The 15,658-nt window shown below is 36.2% G+C and overlaps 2 protein-coding genes across 2 annotated transcripts in view; one reads left to right on the top strand and one right to left on the bottom strand.

The window, feature by feature from the left end:
* CHCT1 (CHD1 helical C-terminal domain containing 1) overlaps positions 1-15,658 on the bottom strand; it is a 73,858-nt gene that overhangs the window by 30,700 nt on the left and 27,500 nt on the right. The window lies entirely within an intron of this gene.
* APPBP2 (amyloid beta precursor protein binding protein 2) overlaps positions 1-15,658 on the top strand; it is a 52,588-nt gene that overhangs the window by 31,538 nt on the left and 5,392 nt on the right. Inside the window, exons 5-12 of the mRNA XM_040496918.1 lie at positions 1,170-1,338; positions 5,843-5,932; positions 7,848-7,915; positions 7,996-8,101; positions 8,796-8,920; positions 11,829-11,914; positions 14,024-14,214; positions 15,289-15,454. Coding sequence (XP_040352852.1) covers positions 1,170-1,338; positions 5,843-5,932; positions 7,848-7,915; positions 7,996-8,101; positions 8,796-8,920; positions 11,829-11,914; positions 14,024-14,214; positions 15,289-15,454 — 1,001 coding nt within the window. The remainder of the gene's footprint in view (positions 1-1,169; positions 1,339-5,842; positions 5,933-7,847; positions 7,916-7,995; positions 8,102-8,795; positions 8,921-11,828; positions 11,915-14,023; positions 14,215-15,288; positions 15,455-15,658) is intronic.

Here is a 15,658-nt window from a genome sequence, read left to right as displayed (position 1 = left end):
AAAAATTCAGAATCTTTGGTTAACCTTAGTATATTATTTTGCTGGAGGGTTTTAGTCTTTTCTAAAAGCAGATAACTGTATGGAGAATGTTGGAAGGATACACACTGGCATTGTATACTGTTTGCCACCTTATTGAGTTGTCTTGGTTCATTTGAAGTTATTCCATCTGTTTTCCCTGACTGTACAAAGAAATGATAGTGATTAGAAGACTGTTACATGTTTCTCATTCTGAGTCATTGATCTGTTAATATTTTTGGTATAGTTAGAAAAAATAAATTTTAAATATCTGTTTTTTTATATTCTTGAAGAATCAATCCTTCCCAGATTCTCCATACCTGGTTTCTTTCAAATGATTTTTATACCCTGTTCCCTCTCAGGGCTGAGCATTTTCAGAAGATTGTATTGGCATAATACATGCACATAAAGTTCTAGCCAGCATTATAATAGATACATAAATATATGTCAGGTCCTCACTGTTCTGTCTTGCATAGTCTATACAGATGTATGTAGTCTGTTGGTACCACAATCTGACCTAATGCATTTTGCTACTCTTACATATCATTAGATAATGTACATGGTTTTACAGTTACTTTGTGTAAAGAACTGTGTTTTTCCACCATAGAAGATAAAGGTTATAAAAGAAATAGGTGACAATACCACTATTTTCAGTCAACCTACCTTACTGGAAAGATAACCAAAAAATGAGCATTTATGAAGCAACATGAGATAAAGTTAGTAATCAAGTATTGCACAAATAAACTAGAACAAAAGAATGGAAAGTAATGGTAGGTAATAGTATTTCATGTTGATCTTGTTTTTTCATTGTTTTCCAATTTTTTTATAATGAGACTGCATTACTTTTGGATTTGAAACAAAAAGAGTTAAGGGTTAGATGTAGCACATTCTGAGTGCACAAAGTATGCAAAATATTTAAAGAACAAAAAGAATCAGAGTTGGATGAGATTAATCATGGGTAGTTTTCTGGGAAGAGACAACTCTTTGTGTACTTTAGTCAGTCATGGTTTGGGCCAGATGGTTATTTTCCAGTGCTGCCCCGTACTTCTTACATCTAGTTTCCTTAACTCATTTGGGTGGTACTAAGTAGCGATCTGTGAGAGGACCATGCTAGAAATGTCAAAAATAGAGGAATGTTATTTCTGGTTTTGCAGGTTGCTTCATGTGCGAAATGGAAACTGCAAATATCACTTGGGTGAAGAGACGTTTAAGTTAGCTCAGACATATATGGATAAACTCTCAAAACATGGCCAGCAAGCAAACAAAGCTGCACTGTATGGAGAACTGTGTGCACTACTATTTGCAAAAAGTCACTATGATGAGGTGAGTGTTTTGAAGTGCATTTCATTGTGATCAGCAGGTAGCTATAAACAGGATAAAATCAAAACAAACAGATAAACAAAGAGAAACTAATAGTTACAGGCTGAGGGGATGGGAGAAATAGGTGAAGGATATTAAGAGGTACAAAATATCCAGTTACAAAATAAGTCATGGGCTTGAAAAGTACAGCATAGGGACTGTAGTCAGTAATATTGTAATAATGTATGGTGACAGATGGAACTACACTTATTGTGGCGAACATAGCATATTGTATAAAATTGTCAGATCACTGTGTTGTATCCTGAAGCCACTCTTAACATTGCATGTCAACTGTACTTCGATTTAAAAAAAAGGACGGGAGTGCCTGGCTGGCTCAGTCGGTAAAGCATGTGACTCTTGATGTCAAGTTTGTAAGTTTGAGCCCCACACTGGGTATAGAGATTACTTAAAAAAAAATAATGAAATTTGTTTAAAAAATGAAAATAAATAATAAAATAAAATAAAAAATTTGAAAGGATAAATCATACAATCTTGTATTTGTCTTAATCATATTTTTACATACTGGATTTACTTAAAGCAATACACGTTTGTAATGGAATGTTTATTATTTGTTTTGATTTTATTTTTTGTAATGGAATATTTAAAATGAGACAAAAAACATTCTGTGAGATGTATTTTAAACATACACATGTATGATTTATGGCCTATTTTTGTTTTTTGTTTTTTTTTTTTAATTTTTTTTTTCAACGTTTATCTATTTTTGGGACAGAGAGAGACAGAGCATGAACAGGGGAGGGGCAGAGAGAGAGGGAGACACAGAATCGGAAACAGGCTCCAGGCTCTGAGCCATCAGCCCAGAGCCCGACGCGGGGCTCGAACTCACGGACCGCGAGATCGTGACCTGGCTGAAGTCGGACGCTTAACCGCCTGCGCCACCCAGGCGCCCCGGCCTATTTTTGTTTTTAATTTGACCAAATATATTGCTATCTAAATTATTTTGATGGGCATGCTCTGTCAAATGAACCTTTAGTAGATGGTTTCTTATTGGATGTGCAGCTCTGGGTAAAATATCATAACTTGAAGGCATTCATTTTAATGGGAAGCTAGGTTTTATTTATTATACTTTATTGCATTGTTTTTCTCCTTCCTCTGCCTTATGAGAAAGATAACTTTGCTCCTGTCTTTATACTATTAAATTAATGCTTTAGTGCTAATGAATATGTAGTTGAGAAGTGATTTATGTCTTTTTAACTCCTTTACTTGGTTGCTTTACTTATGGAAGGATATCATAATTATTTTATGCTGCCACATAACTGTCATTTAACTTTCATATTTTATAATTATTCCTATCTTGATTTTTGCCCCATTAATAAATTCCATATTCTCCATAAAGGAAAATTACAATTAGAGGTAAAGCTAGAAAATTCTAGAATGATTATACAATGACGTGCAACCCTGCTGCTAGGATCATCCTGCTATTCATATCCATGTAAGAAGACATCAAACCCACCTGTAAAAATCTAAAACCTTTACCAACATGCCTTCAATTTCTTAGGGGTGCTATGTATGTTTTTCTGGTTACGTTTGATGATGAATCCTATATCTGCTGAATTAGTTCTGTTGATGGATTGTTTTGCTGCCCCTTGTGTGCAATGATTGTTCCATAGCTTCTCAACCCAAATATAGAACTTAGCCTCTTTCTTTTATTTTCACACACCAAGAACAAAGAACCCATTCACAGAAGGCCTTTGTGTGGATAGCTGACTTTATGAGATCTCCAATGACAGTAAAGGAGGAAGTGAGAGAGAGATCTCCAACAACAGTTTGAGTAGTAGAGATGCTTACCTTAAGGGGCACCTGGGTGGCTCATTTGGTTAATCATCCAACTCATGATCTTGGCTCAGGTCTTTTTTTTTTTTTTTTTTTTTAAGTTTATTTATTTTGAGAGAGTGATGTGCACGCATGCTCCCACAAGTTGGGGAGGGGCAGAGAGAGAGAGAGAGAGAGAGAGAGAGAGAGAGAGATTCCCAAGCATGTCCAGGCCTAGCACAGAGCCCAATGCACAGGGAGGGCTCCATCTCACCAACCCTGAGATCATGACCTCAGCCAAAATCCGGAGTCTGATGTTTAACCAACTGAGCCACCCAGGCACCCCTCAGCTCAGGTCTTGATATCAGGGTCATGAACGCAAGCCTGGCATTGATTGGGTTGCGTGCTGGGCGTGAAGCTTACTTAAAAAGAAGAGGGGCGCCTGGGTGGCTCAATTGGTTTAGCGTCTGACATTGTCTCAGGTCATGATTTCACGGTTCATGAGTAGTTCAAGCCCCATGTCGGGCTCTGTGCTGATAGCTCAGAGCCTGGGGCTTGCTTCAGATTCTGTGCTTCCTTCTCTCTCTGCCTCTCTCCCTCTGCCTCTCTTTCTCGCTCCCTCTCTCCAAAAATGAATAAGCGTTTTTAAAAAAGAGAGAAAGAAATGCATACTTCTGAAGTTCTTCAGGTGCGCCCCCCCCCCCATCTTTTTATATCTCTGCATAGGAACTCATCTTAGCCACTTCTGATTCCTCTTTTCATTCCTGTTGTTCATACTGTCCTCTGGAACTCTGCACTCTTCTTTCTGTCACGTAGATTGATTCATATCTTGCCATTCTTTGCTTCATACCCAGTTCTACCAATGTATTGGTCTTCCAGACTCACCAGTGTATTCAGTGGAACAAAAATGCCTTTTATTTATCAGTTTCCACTTTCTTTACTAGGCAGTTACTGTTTAATTGAGTTATTTTGTGTCTACATTTAGATTAAGAGTTTATACTGTTTTTTATTCGTGGTCTTTACAACACTCAGCACATTCATGAGGAATGTTTAAGGCCGTAAATGTATCTTGAAGGATTTTGATAGTTTTTTTTTTTTTTTTTTTAAGTAAACTCTATGCCCAGTGTGGGGCTTGAACTCACCACCCCAAAATCAAGAGTCACATGCTCTAACAACTGAGCCAGCTAGGCACCCTAGATAGCTTATTCTTTTAAAAATAGATAAGTTTGTCATTGATAGCTACAGAAAAGTATGCAGATATCGAGGATATAGCTTAATGAATTATCATCATATTTTGATATTAGCATGGCCTCAGCTATGCCGAGGTAATATAAGCCCCAAAATAGCAATGACATGGAAAAATAAGGTTTTCTTGCTCATGCTACATTCTGTCTTGGGATGCCTGTGGCTCTGCTTAACATTGTTTACACTTTGATCAAAACCATGTGGTGAGCATCCTTTATTTAGAACATTACCAGCCTTAGAGCAGAGGCATAAACATCATGAGGAAGTATTACTTGCTCTAAGAGCTTTTCCCCAGAAATCACACATTTCACTTCTCATTTTTTAATTAGTTTTTAAATTGGCCAAAGGAAATCACATGACCATGTCATCTTTAATGTGGAAGGGAAGTATATCCTTCCCCAAAGAGGAGCTATAAATATTTAAAAATTTTTTTTTTTTTTTTTTTTTTTTTTTTTTAACTTTAAGAGACAGAGCGGACGAGGGACAGAGAGAGAGGGAGAGGGAGAATCCCAGGCGGACTCTGTGCTGTCAGCGCGGAGCCTGATGCAGTGCTCGAACTCATGAACCATGAGATGATGACCTGAGCCAAAACCAAGAGTCAGACACTTAACTGACTGAGCCACCCAGGCACCCCAGGAGCAGTAAATATTTTAAAGCAGTATTACAGTCCACTACAGTTTGAAGGATTTTAACTTACTACTCTGAAACAACATCTGGTTATTATAAACCAGGTTTTCTTGGCCTAAATCACATACATTTCATTTTTATATAAAAATTGCTTCTGAATCTTTTAGGTGGAATGGAGAAGGAAGCTTGCACAGGAAGTATTTTCTTCCACTAAGCACTGGGAGAGGAAGGACATACTGTTTTATTTCCCAATAGATACCTAGGTGTTAACACATTGCCTGGCACTAAACCTCTCTGCACCTCATTTTCCCATAGTAGTTTGCATCTCATAGGGCTGTTGTGTCAGTTAAATGTGTTAATACACATAAAGTGCTTAGAATAGTAGTTCTCACAGAGTAAGCACTCAACTAAACAGGTAGTTAAGATACAAAATGATAAGCATTGCCTTAGGAGAAGAAAGTATAGGAAGCCTAATCTAGGGCTTGAAAGACAAGTTAGGTGGGTTTAACTTAACTAACTTGGTTAACTTAACTTGGGTTTAAAAGTTCAGGAGAGAAGAATGTATACAAGGCAGAGGGAGCAGTATCTGCAAAGGCTTGTGGGCAAGAGAGAACATGCTCTTGATTTCTTCATTGTCAGTTTTTCAAAGAAAAATGTAACAAACTTACGCTTTCAAGAAAACTTAGTCTCAGAAAATTTTAAGTGTAAATACTTTGTGTGTGTTCTTATTCAGGTACTTGAAAGCTTAGGAGAGAGATACACAATCATTTCATTACATACTGTCAGTTTGATTAATCAGTTTTTACTCTTTGTAAATATTTTTTAGGCTTACAAATGGTGCATTGAGGCAATGAAAGAAATCACAGTGGGCTTACCAGTCAAAGTTGTGGTGGATGTTTTAAGACAAGCTTCTAAGGTGAGTATAATGTTAAAATTATTAATGAATTACAAGATTTAGCAAGCTTTAAGTCTGTTTTAGTTAACTTGTTATTTAACAAGTTAGGTATTATGTACTTCATGGACCAGCAAGGTCTATTTTCTAAGTTTCTGTGCTCGCTTTTAGAAAACTGGTTTCTAAAACTATCCTATGTATAGAATTGAGCTAATTTTCCTATATCCAGAAAACCCATGAAAAAATTCATTTTGATAATACAACTCACTGAAGTACAGATTGAAACATTATTTTGGTGCTATCCTAACTTGAGTTTGCTTTTCTTTTTCTTTTATGTTTATTTATTTGAGAGAGAGAGAACGTGCGCGTGCGTGCGTGTGCATGAGAGGGGGAGGGGTGGGGTGTGTGTGTGGAAAGAATCTGAAACTGGCTCTGCGCTGTCAGTACTGAGCCGGACATGGGGCTAGAACTCAGAAACCATGAGATGTGACCTAAGCTGAAGTCAGATGCTTAACTGACTGAGCCACCTAGGCGCCCCAAGTTTGCTTTTGTTTTTCTTAGCCTTTCCAGCAGCCTCAATTCCTTATGCCACAATTGTAGGGACTTTGGTCATTTTTCTCCTCAAGGCTAACCTAGTATTAAATCTTAGAGTGGTAGTATTACAGCCTCACAGTGTCATACTTTTCAAGTATATTCTTTCTACCCAGAGGTTTTTCAGTTTTGAGTATTCCATTTTGGTTGATTTTAATTATGGAAATTTCAGTTAGAATAAAGATCCTAAATTTGTAATTTAAAAGGGTCTAAGATTCTGCAAAACTTCTTAAATAAGTCATTTTAGACAAGTAAGTGGCATAACTTTATTCAGATTATCAGAGCTAGAAGAGGGATATTACTCTATTTTTAATTAATTTAAAACATTGAATATACACTTAATGTTAAGACAGTTTAATATATATGCAAGATTTAGGAGTGCCTAGGTGGCTCATTTGGTTAAGTATCCAACTCTTAGTTTCGGCTTAGGTCATGATCTCATGGCTCATGAGTTTGAGCCCGCACTGGGCTCTGCGCTGGCATCACGGAACCTACTTGGGATTCTCTCTCTGCTCCTCCCCTGCTCATCCTTTCTCTCTCTCTCTCTCTCTCTCTCTCTCTCAAAATAAACTTAATATATATAGGTGCAAGATTCCAAGATTTGTATTTCTTTTTTTTTTTTTTTTTAATTTTTTTTTCAACGTTTTATTTTTGGGACAGAGAGAGACAGAGCATGAACGGGGGAGGGGCAGAGAGAGAGAGGGAGACAGAATCGGAAACAGGCTCCAGGCTCTGAGCCATCAGCCCAGAGCCTGATGCGGGGCTCGAACTCACGGACCGCAAGATCGTGACCTGGCTGAAGTCGGACGCTTAACTGACTGCGCCACCCAGGCGCCCCAAGATTTGTATTTCTATATGCAGATAATATTTAGAGTTTGAAAACTATTGGCTATTTTCATGAATCAGAATATTTTAAGAATGAGAAAACTTGAAATTCTATGCATTTTAAAATTAACAGAGGAAAACTACAAGATACTGAAGCCACTCTAGAACTGAGATATAAATAAGCAGCTTAGAAAATACTATATTGAACCCTCCCCCCCACTTACTTATTATGTAATCTGGAAGGATGGGAGTATACCAGCTTTGTAAGATAACTTTGTTATAACAGGTTTGTATTGGGCATGACTGTCAAAATTTTTAATTTTGTAATTTCCCAGAATATGTACAGATCTGCTTATAATAGAATTTTCAAGTGCTTGGAAGGGAAGAAATTAATAAATAGAACCCTTTTATTTATGTTTGAAGATGCTTTTTTTCTTTTGACCTTTATAGTCTGAATATATAATACGTACTTATTTTAGCACACTAATTAACTGAGAGTTATTTAATCTTGCTTTATCCTTAGGCTTGTGTTGTAAAACGTGAATTTAAGAAGGCAGAACAGCTAATTAAACATGCAGTGTATTTGGCACGGTAGGTGATTATTAATAAAAATACCATTTCAAATTGTCTCTCCCTGCTTTATATCCTAATAGTTTTATATCTTTTTTTAGGGATCATTTTGGATCCAAACACCCAAAATACTCTGATACACTGCTAGATTATGGGTTCTACTTACTCAATGTAGATAATATCTGTCAGTCTGTTGCAATTTATCAGGTATGTTAATGGTTGCACTTTTTTCTTTAAACTGGAATTGCCTTGCTGACCTGTATTTGTTTGTGGTGTATAAACCGCTTTCTAAGAACAACTCTTTCTGAGCCCCTCCTCAAATATGGCACATTATTTTACTAAATAATATCTAGAAGGATTAAAAGTAAATGTTTTAAGAGTTAAAGAGAACTATCCAGGAAAAGAATTTTTAGCTTGTGGGCTCATATTTAAGAGTACTTTTCCATTTATCATTTTGCCCCCGTAATGACTTGTCTTCATTGTTGATTTGGTATGAGTCATTAGACCTGTCTTTGTAATAGCAACGAGAGTTGATAACAATTCTTTTAGGTCTTATATTAGTCATTCTCAGGTAAATGTGTTATGCCATCACTCTGGACAAGGCATTCTTGATTTTATAGTTCACTTTTGAAGAAGGACATAGACAAAAATACTGATATGATTCCTAGATATATGAATGATTTTTAGTATGAAACCATTGTCTTTTAAGTTCGATTCAGTCTTCAGAAAATCAGGCCTTATAAGTGATTTTTATGTTCTCTTGTGATTTAAATACAGCAAGACTTTTGCCTCAAAACTGATGAGATTGTACATAGAATATATATTTAAATTACTAGGGTGCTTAATATTACTGGGTAGCATTTTCTAAGGATTTATAGTAGTGTTTTCATTACTCTTTCAGGCAGCCCTTGACATTCGGCAGTCCGTGTTTGGTGGCAAAAATATCCATGTAGCAACAGCTCATGAAGACTTGGCTTATTCTTCTTATGTTCACCAGTATAGCTCTGGGAAATTTGACAATGCACTGTAAGTTCCACGTTCCTTTTCAGTGAGAGATTAAATGTTGTTGCTGTTATTTTGTTTTTCTTAATCCTTTATGGATTAAATTTGTCTTCCTGGAGTCTTAACAAGATGCCTAAAATGTTTTTGAAGTCATCCAAAATAGTACCAATTTATAAGCCATTCATTTAGATTTTATGTGGTTTAATGTTGAGACTTGTATATCTTCATGCAGAATATGGCTTATCTTTTGAATGCTTTAATAATTTTTCTTTGGGTATAATCCAATAGCCTCTGTCTAAATGATAGAAACATTTTGCTCAAAACATGCAGAAATACTGAATAAAATATAACAATCATCTTTTTAAATGTGTAACTGAGCTTCAAGGAGAGAGAGGAAATCCCCAAGGGCCAGTCATGGACTAAAATCCAATAGGGTAGACATGAACTATGGCATAACTGCCCGGGGGTGACAAGAAAGCTTAGAAGTTTCTGTACCCTTGGTTCGACAGCAATCCTGGATTCAAGAGGCGTTTAGCCCACATGAAGGTGTGAGTTAGAAGTGAACACTCAGATGAAGCCAAGATCAAGGTTGCACCCTCAGGGAAAGAAAGGGCAGACTGGGAGGAAAAAAAAAATTCCCATTGACAAGAAAGAGGGCAAGGAAACTTGTTCATCTCAGGTTGGGCTCTCAGTTGAACAAAAAAGGAGCCTCATAGCAGAATTTATAACTGTCATACATTCAGGAACCCCCAAACTGAGGAAAACATTTAAAAAGTACTTTAGGACTGCTAGTTCTCCTGAGATGCCTTTTGGAAGAAAATGCAAAACTCTCGAAGATGATTAATTCTCAACTGAAACCATACAGATTTTCCATAGATCTAGCTCTACCTAAGATGAACTCACCATAAAAATATTTCAAAATAGGGGCACCTGGGTGGCTCAGTCAGTTAAGCATCTGACCCTTGATTTTGGCTCAGGTCATGATCTCACAGTTTGTGAGTTTGAGCTCTGCATCAGGCTTCGTGCTGACAGCATGGAGCCTGCTTGGGATTCTCTGTCTGTCACTCTCTCTCAAAATAAATAGACTTTAAAAATATGTATTTCAAAATCCACTAGGGAAGCATTTCTTCTATTAGTGGGAATCAGCAGATACAATGAACAGGATTAGAACCCAAACAGTATCAGCTAATAAAACTTTTTGGTTGATACTATAAAGTAAGTATTCTTAAATGATTAAATATATAAAATGGGTTAGCAAACTATGGCCTATGGGGAAAATAGTTTTTTTGGAATATAGCAATACTCATTCACTCATGTATTGTCTGTGGCTTTCATGTTACATCAGGAGAGTTTGGGAAGTTGGGACAGAGTATATGGCCCCACACAACATAAAATATTTATTATCTGTTTCTTTACAGAATAAATTTGCTGACCTTGATGTAAAAGAAGGAATCAGTAATATTTTGGAGGGTAGATAAAGGTGAAAAAAAGGGCAGATTTTAAAATAAAACAACTGATAGATGCTACAACCTGGATGAACCTTGAAAACATTCTTCTAATTGAAAAACCAGTCACAAAGGACCACATATTGTATCATTCCATTTGTATGAGATGTCCAGAATAGGCAAATCTGTAAGAGACAGAAAGTAAATTGGTGGTTGCCTAGGGCTGATAGAGTTGGAAGATAGTCAAGAGAGACTTTTTTTGTTTTTGTTTTTGTAATGTTTATTTTGAGAGAGAATGCACATGTGCCACACGTGAGTGGGGGAGGGGCACAGAGAGAGAGAGAGAGAGAGAGAGAGAGAGAGAGGGAGGGAGAGAATCCTAAGTAGCCTCCACGCTATCAGTGCACAGTCCTATGCAGGGCTCGATCTCACAAACCATTAGATCATGACCTGAGCTGAAATCAGAAGTCAGATGCTTGACCAACTGAACCACCCAGGCGCCCCCTGCCCCACCCACCCACCCCCCGCCAAGCATCCCATGCCAGAGTTTCTTATTAGAGTCATGAAAATATTCTGAAGTTGCTTGTGGTGATGGATGCACAACTCTGAATATACTAAAAACCACTGAATTTGTACATTTTAATGGGTGAATTGTGTGGTATGAATCATATTTCAGTAAGAGCTATTTGAAAAAATAAAATGTAATAGCTAGTATTAGAACATAGTCATTGACATTAAAACTCAGTAGACAAGTTAAACAGCACATTGGACACAACAAAAGTGACCATTAGTGAATTGGAAGACAGATATGAGAAAATTAATAATTACCTGGCAGATGGGGATAGAAGACTTGGAGTTATTTGAGAAGAACTGGTAGATAAAATAGGCAGATAGCTTACCTTCTGTTTGGTGAGAGGGGCCATAAACAAACAACCAAACACATCAGATGAGAATACTTGCTATGTGAAGAAGAATAAAATAAACTAAGAGTAAAGAACTATAGTAAATTTTTTAGGGACTTTTGTATAGGCTTGTCTGGAGAGGCTTTTCATTGAAGAGTAAGCCATGGATGGATATTCAGGGGCAGAGTATTCTGTAGAGACGGTAAAGCAAGTGCAAGAATCTTAGGTGAGAGTATGCTTTTGCATGTTCAGAAAACTGCGATGCCTTTGTGTTTGGAGGGCAAGGAGAGGGCTGTTTCTGAGAATGTAGATGAGGTTGGAGAAGCAGCCCCAGTGAAAGATCATGTTGAGACTTGTAGGCTGCAATAACAGTTTCACAGTTTATTCTGTGGGAGATGGAAATCTGTTGGATGCCAAAAGTTCAGTCCACAACAGATTGGAAATTTAAAAAACAAAAACCAGCACCCTTTACCACAGATAGTTTTAGAAATTCCATCGGTATTACATTATAAATTGTGATTTTTAAAAAAATGCTTTAATTATTTGTAACTAAAAAATGCCAGAATATATCTGTCTGTATTGCAGATTTCATGCAGAAAGAGCTATTGGTATCATTACCCACATTCTACCTGAAGATCATCTTCTTTTGGCTTCTTCAAAGAGGGTGAAAGGTACCCTTTACAATTAGTCTCCAATATATGTGTGTATATATATATTTTTATATTTCTTTTGCTGTCAATTGTAATATATGTCTAGTCTCATATTTTTTTTAATGATATATGGTATATGTTAAGACTATTTGTTTCCTTGGGTAGTAGCATAGGATTAGACTATATCTACATATTACTAAGATAGCCAGGTCACTGATTTAATGTATCTGCCTGCAGCTCTACTTAAGAATCTCCAGTAGTTCATAGTAAAAAGGTTAACTTCTCTCATATAGTATTTTTAATAAGCCAGAATATCTTTTGTCTCTTTTTTCTTTCTTCCTCCCTCCCTTCCTCCTTTTCCTCTGTCATGCCTTCATTCATTCATTTCTTTTGAGAGGAGGATGAAAGAATAGCACATGATTATTGCACAGTAACATGGATAGCAGACTATAGATGAGTTTTTACATACCTTCAACTTTATAGTGCAGGATTTTGAAACGCAGCTTTATATCAGGTTACCCTTAATGTTGCAGGACTCTTACTAAATACCACTTTCTTCTCTTCTTTTTTTAAAAATTTGTTTTAATGTTGATTTATTTTAGAGAGAGAGACACAGTGTGAGCGGGGAAGGGGCATAGAGAGAGAGGGAGACAGAATCCAAAGCAGGCCCCAGGCTCTGAGCTGTCAGCACAGAGCCTGATGAGGGCTCGAACTCACAAGCCATGAGATCATGACCTGAGCAGAAGTTGGGCACTTAACCGACTGAGTCCCCCCAGGTGCCCTGACTTTCTTCTCTTCTTATTTTCACTTTTCTTCTAATCACCACCAAAGCCCTTTCATTGAAAGCATTTATTTTGCCAGCATGATTGGGCCACTAGTGTAATGCCATGCATATTGGAGAAGTTTTTACCTTAATTCTGGAACTGGTTCTTTTTTCTCTCTAGGTTTGCATTTTTAAGAAGCACAAGTAATACATATTTAATGTAAAAATTAAAAGTTAGAGAAAAAAGAAAAATAATAAATTAAGTTAAAGGTTATATTTGGTTAAGGTTAAATTTCTGAATCTTCTGAATCTTTCCAGATTCAGCATTTTGGTGAATATTTTTTATACTGTTTTTCCCCAAATTATGAAATGAATGAACTTTTTTAGTTGTATTTTGCTTTTTTCACTTTATACATTGTGAACATGTTTTCATTGCAGTACATGCGGATATATATCCTTTTCTAATGTTTTTAACCTCACCTCTATTATTTGTCCTTTATATTGTTTTTAACCTTTTGTTCTTTAAAAATGCTATAATGGGGGTGCCTGGGTGGCTCAGTCAATTAAACATCTGACTTTGGCTTGGTCATAATCTCACGGTTCATGAGTTCGAGCCCCCACTTTGGGCTCTGTGCTGACAACTCAGAGCCTGGAGCCTGCTTCAGATTCTGTGTCTCCCTCTCTCTTTGCCCCTTCCCTGCTCATACACTGTTTCTCTCTCTCTCTCTCTTTCAAAAATAAACATTAAAAAAATTTTTTTAATGCTATAATGAACTAAACTTCTTTTACTTTTGTGCATATGGACAATTTTCCTAGAAATAAAATCACCTCGTAAAAGAATATGTATTTTTAAGACTTTAAGTGGAATTTGAAAGTCTTGTATGTGACTTTGAAATTGCACTGTCTTCTTGCCTGATTTAGTTGGTCAAATGAGTAGGAGGAAACCAGTTCTTTCTGTTGTATTTGGTTAAAGGTTATATTTTATAAAGTTTGGCTTCAAAATGTTCAACAGTACTTAGGTACTCCTTGACACAGTTTCATAACTTTAAAAATTTTGCCTTTTCCTCCTTGTCTTGGATTGCTTTACATAAGAAATTCACATTGGCAAAATATAACACTCTAGTAAAGCAGAAATTAATACTGCAAAATATTTGATGTGTACCATTGTTTTTAAATTCGAAGTTCATTATACTATCCGAAGTAGAATGACCCTCCCCAAAGTATATTTTTTCATTAAAGTGGAATATTTTCATCTTTACCAGTTCTAAACCATAACCACAAACATTTGTTGAATTTAATTTTAAATTATATGCTCTGATTAGCTTTGATGGTTTTATTTACGCTAATTTTATTGCTTTCTTAATCAGCTCTTATTTTAGAGGAGATTGCAATTGACTGTCATAATAAAGAAACCGAACAGAGGCTGCTTCAAGAAGCTCATGATTTGCACCTGTCTTCACTCCAACTAGCTAAAAAAGCTTTTGGGGAATTTAATGTACAGACTGCAAAACACTATGGAAACCTTGGAAGACTTTACCAGTCAATGAGAAAATTTAAGGTAAAAGCCTGTTTTACTACATTTTTCTCTTACTAAATAATTTTAGGTAATAAAGTCCAGTCTTAAATAACAAGTCTTAAATAATATATCATCAGTAATCTTAACTATTTAAGTGTACATTTATTGGGGTGCCTGGGTGGCTCAGTCAATTAAGCATCCTACTTCAGCTCAGGTCATGATCTCATGGCTCGTGAGTTCAAGCCCTGTGTCAGGCTCTGTGCTGACAGCTTGGAGCCTGGAGCCTGCTTCAGGGTGTGTCCCTCTCTCTCTGCCCCTCCCTCCCTCACCCTCTGTCTCTGTCAAAAATGAATAAACTTTAAACAATTTTTAAAAATAACAGAGTGTACATTTATTTTTCTCCTACCTTATTCCATGAAAAAATTGAGAAGATAGCTAGTGTAAAACAACAGAGTCAAAATATAAACAAAATTCAAAATCCAGACCCTGGAAAAATAAGAATACATCAAAAACTATAAAGGCTATTATGGTTATTATAGTTAGACTATAACTATATAGTCTATAGTTATAGACTGTATAGCTAACTATATAGACTATATAACTATAGATTATATAGCTAACAGCGGGGCATCAGGCTGGTATACAGGGAATGTCAGATACTAAGGTGTTATTAATTGTAATGATAAAAATTTACTGAATTCTCTTTTAGAATTTTGGGGTATAAATTCTTAATCAAGTGTATGCCTATGTGAATGAACATACTATAGTATGGGGTTTCTTAACAAGGTTCAATTAAATTTGGGATCATGTTAACAAATAATTTTCATTTTAAAAGGTTTTAATGTTAATTTCTTCTAATAATTTTTTATTACCAGGACAAGTTTTCTCATCATTTTTGGCATAGGACACTATTACTGTCATCAACTAAGTGTGTAACTTCCCAAAGTAGTAATGCTGCGCATAGGCGACTTTTGGATTAACATAGTATGGTTTCTGATCTGATTATGTTATGCCATCCATGTTTTTGGCATTTAGAAGAATCTTGCTTGTTGGGTAAGAATTGTTAACATAAGAAAGAATATAATCTAATGCTAATACAGCTTCATTTTTTTTCAGGAAGCTGAAGAAATGCACATCAAAGCAATTCAGATTAAAGAGCAACTTCTTGGTCAAGAAGATTATGAAGTAGCCCTTTCCGTGGGACATCTGGCTTCTTTATACAATTATGACATGAATCAGTATGAAAATGCTGAGAAACTTTATTTGCGCTCTATAGCGATTGGTATGTTATTTTAAAATTTTGTTAGTCAACTGATTAGAAATCAACATATCAACATGTCCCATATGTTGTGTAGGGAAGTGTAATTACTAAGACTTCAATGAGTTTAGAGCTGCTAAGGATATCCAGAAACCACTCAAAACTCATCTGAAACATTTGCTAAAGATGATTTATTGATGTTGAAGCCAGTAGCAAGAAGTATGACAG

The sequence above is a fragment of the Herpailurus yagouaroundi genome, unplaced genomic scaffold (assembly GCF_014898765.1).
Source record: "Herpailurus yagouaroundi ecotype Mexico unplaced genomic scaffold, PumYag 189, whole genome shotgun sequence".
Taxonomy (NCBI): Eukaryota; Metazoa; Chordata; class Mammalia; order Carnivora; family Felidae; genus Herpailurus; species Herpailurus yagouaroundi.
The sequence above is the reverse complement of the archived record's forward strand: the minus strand, read 5'-3'. Positions and strand labels throughout refer to the sequence as shown.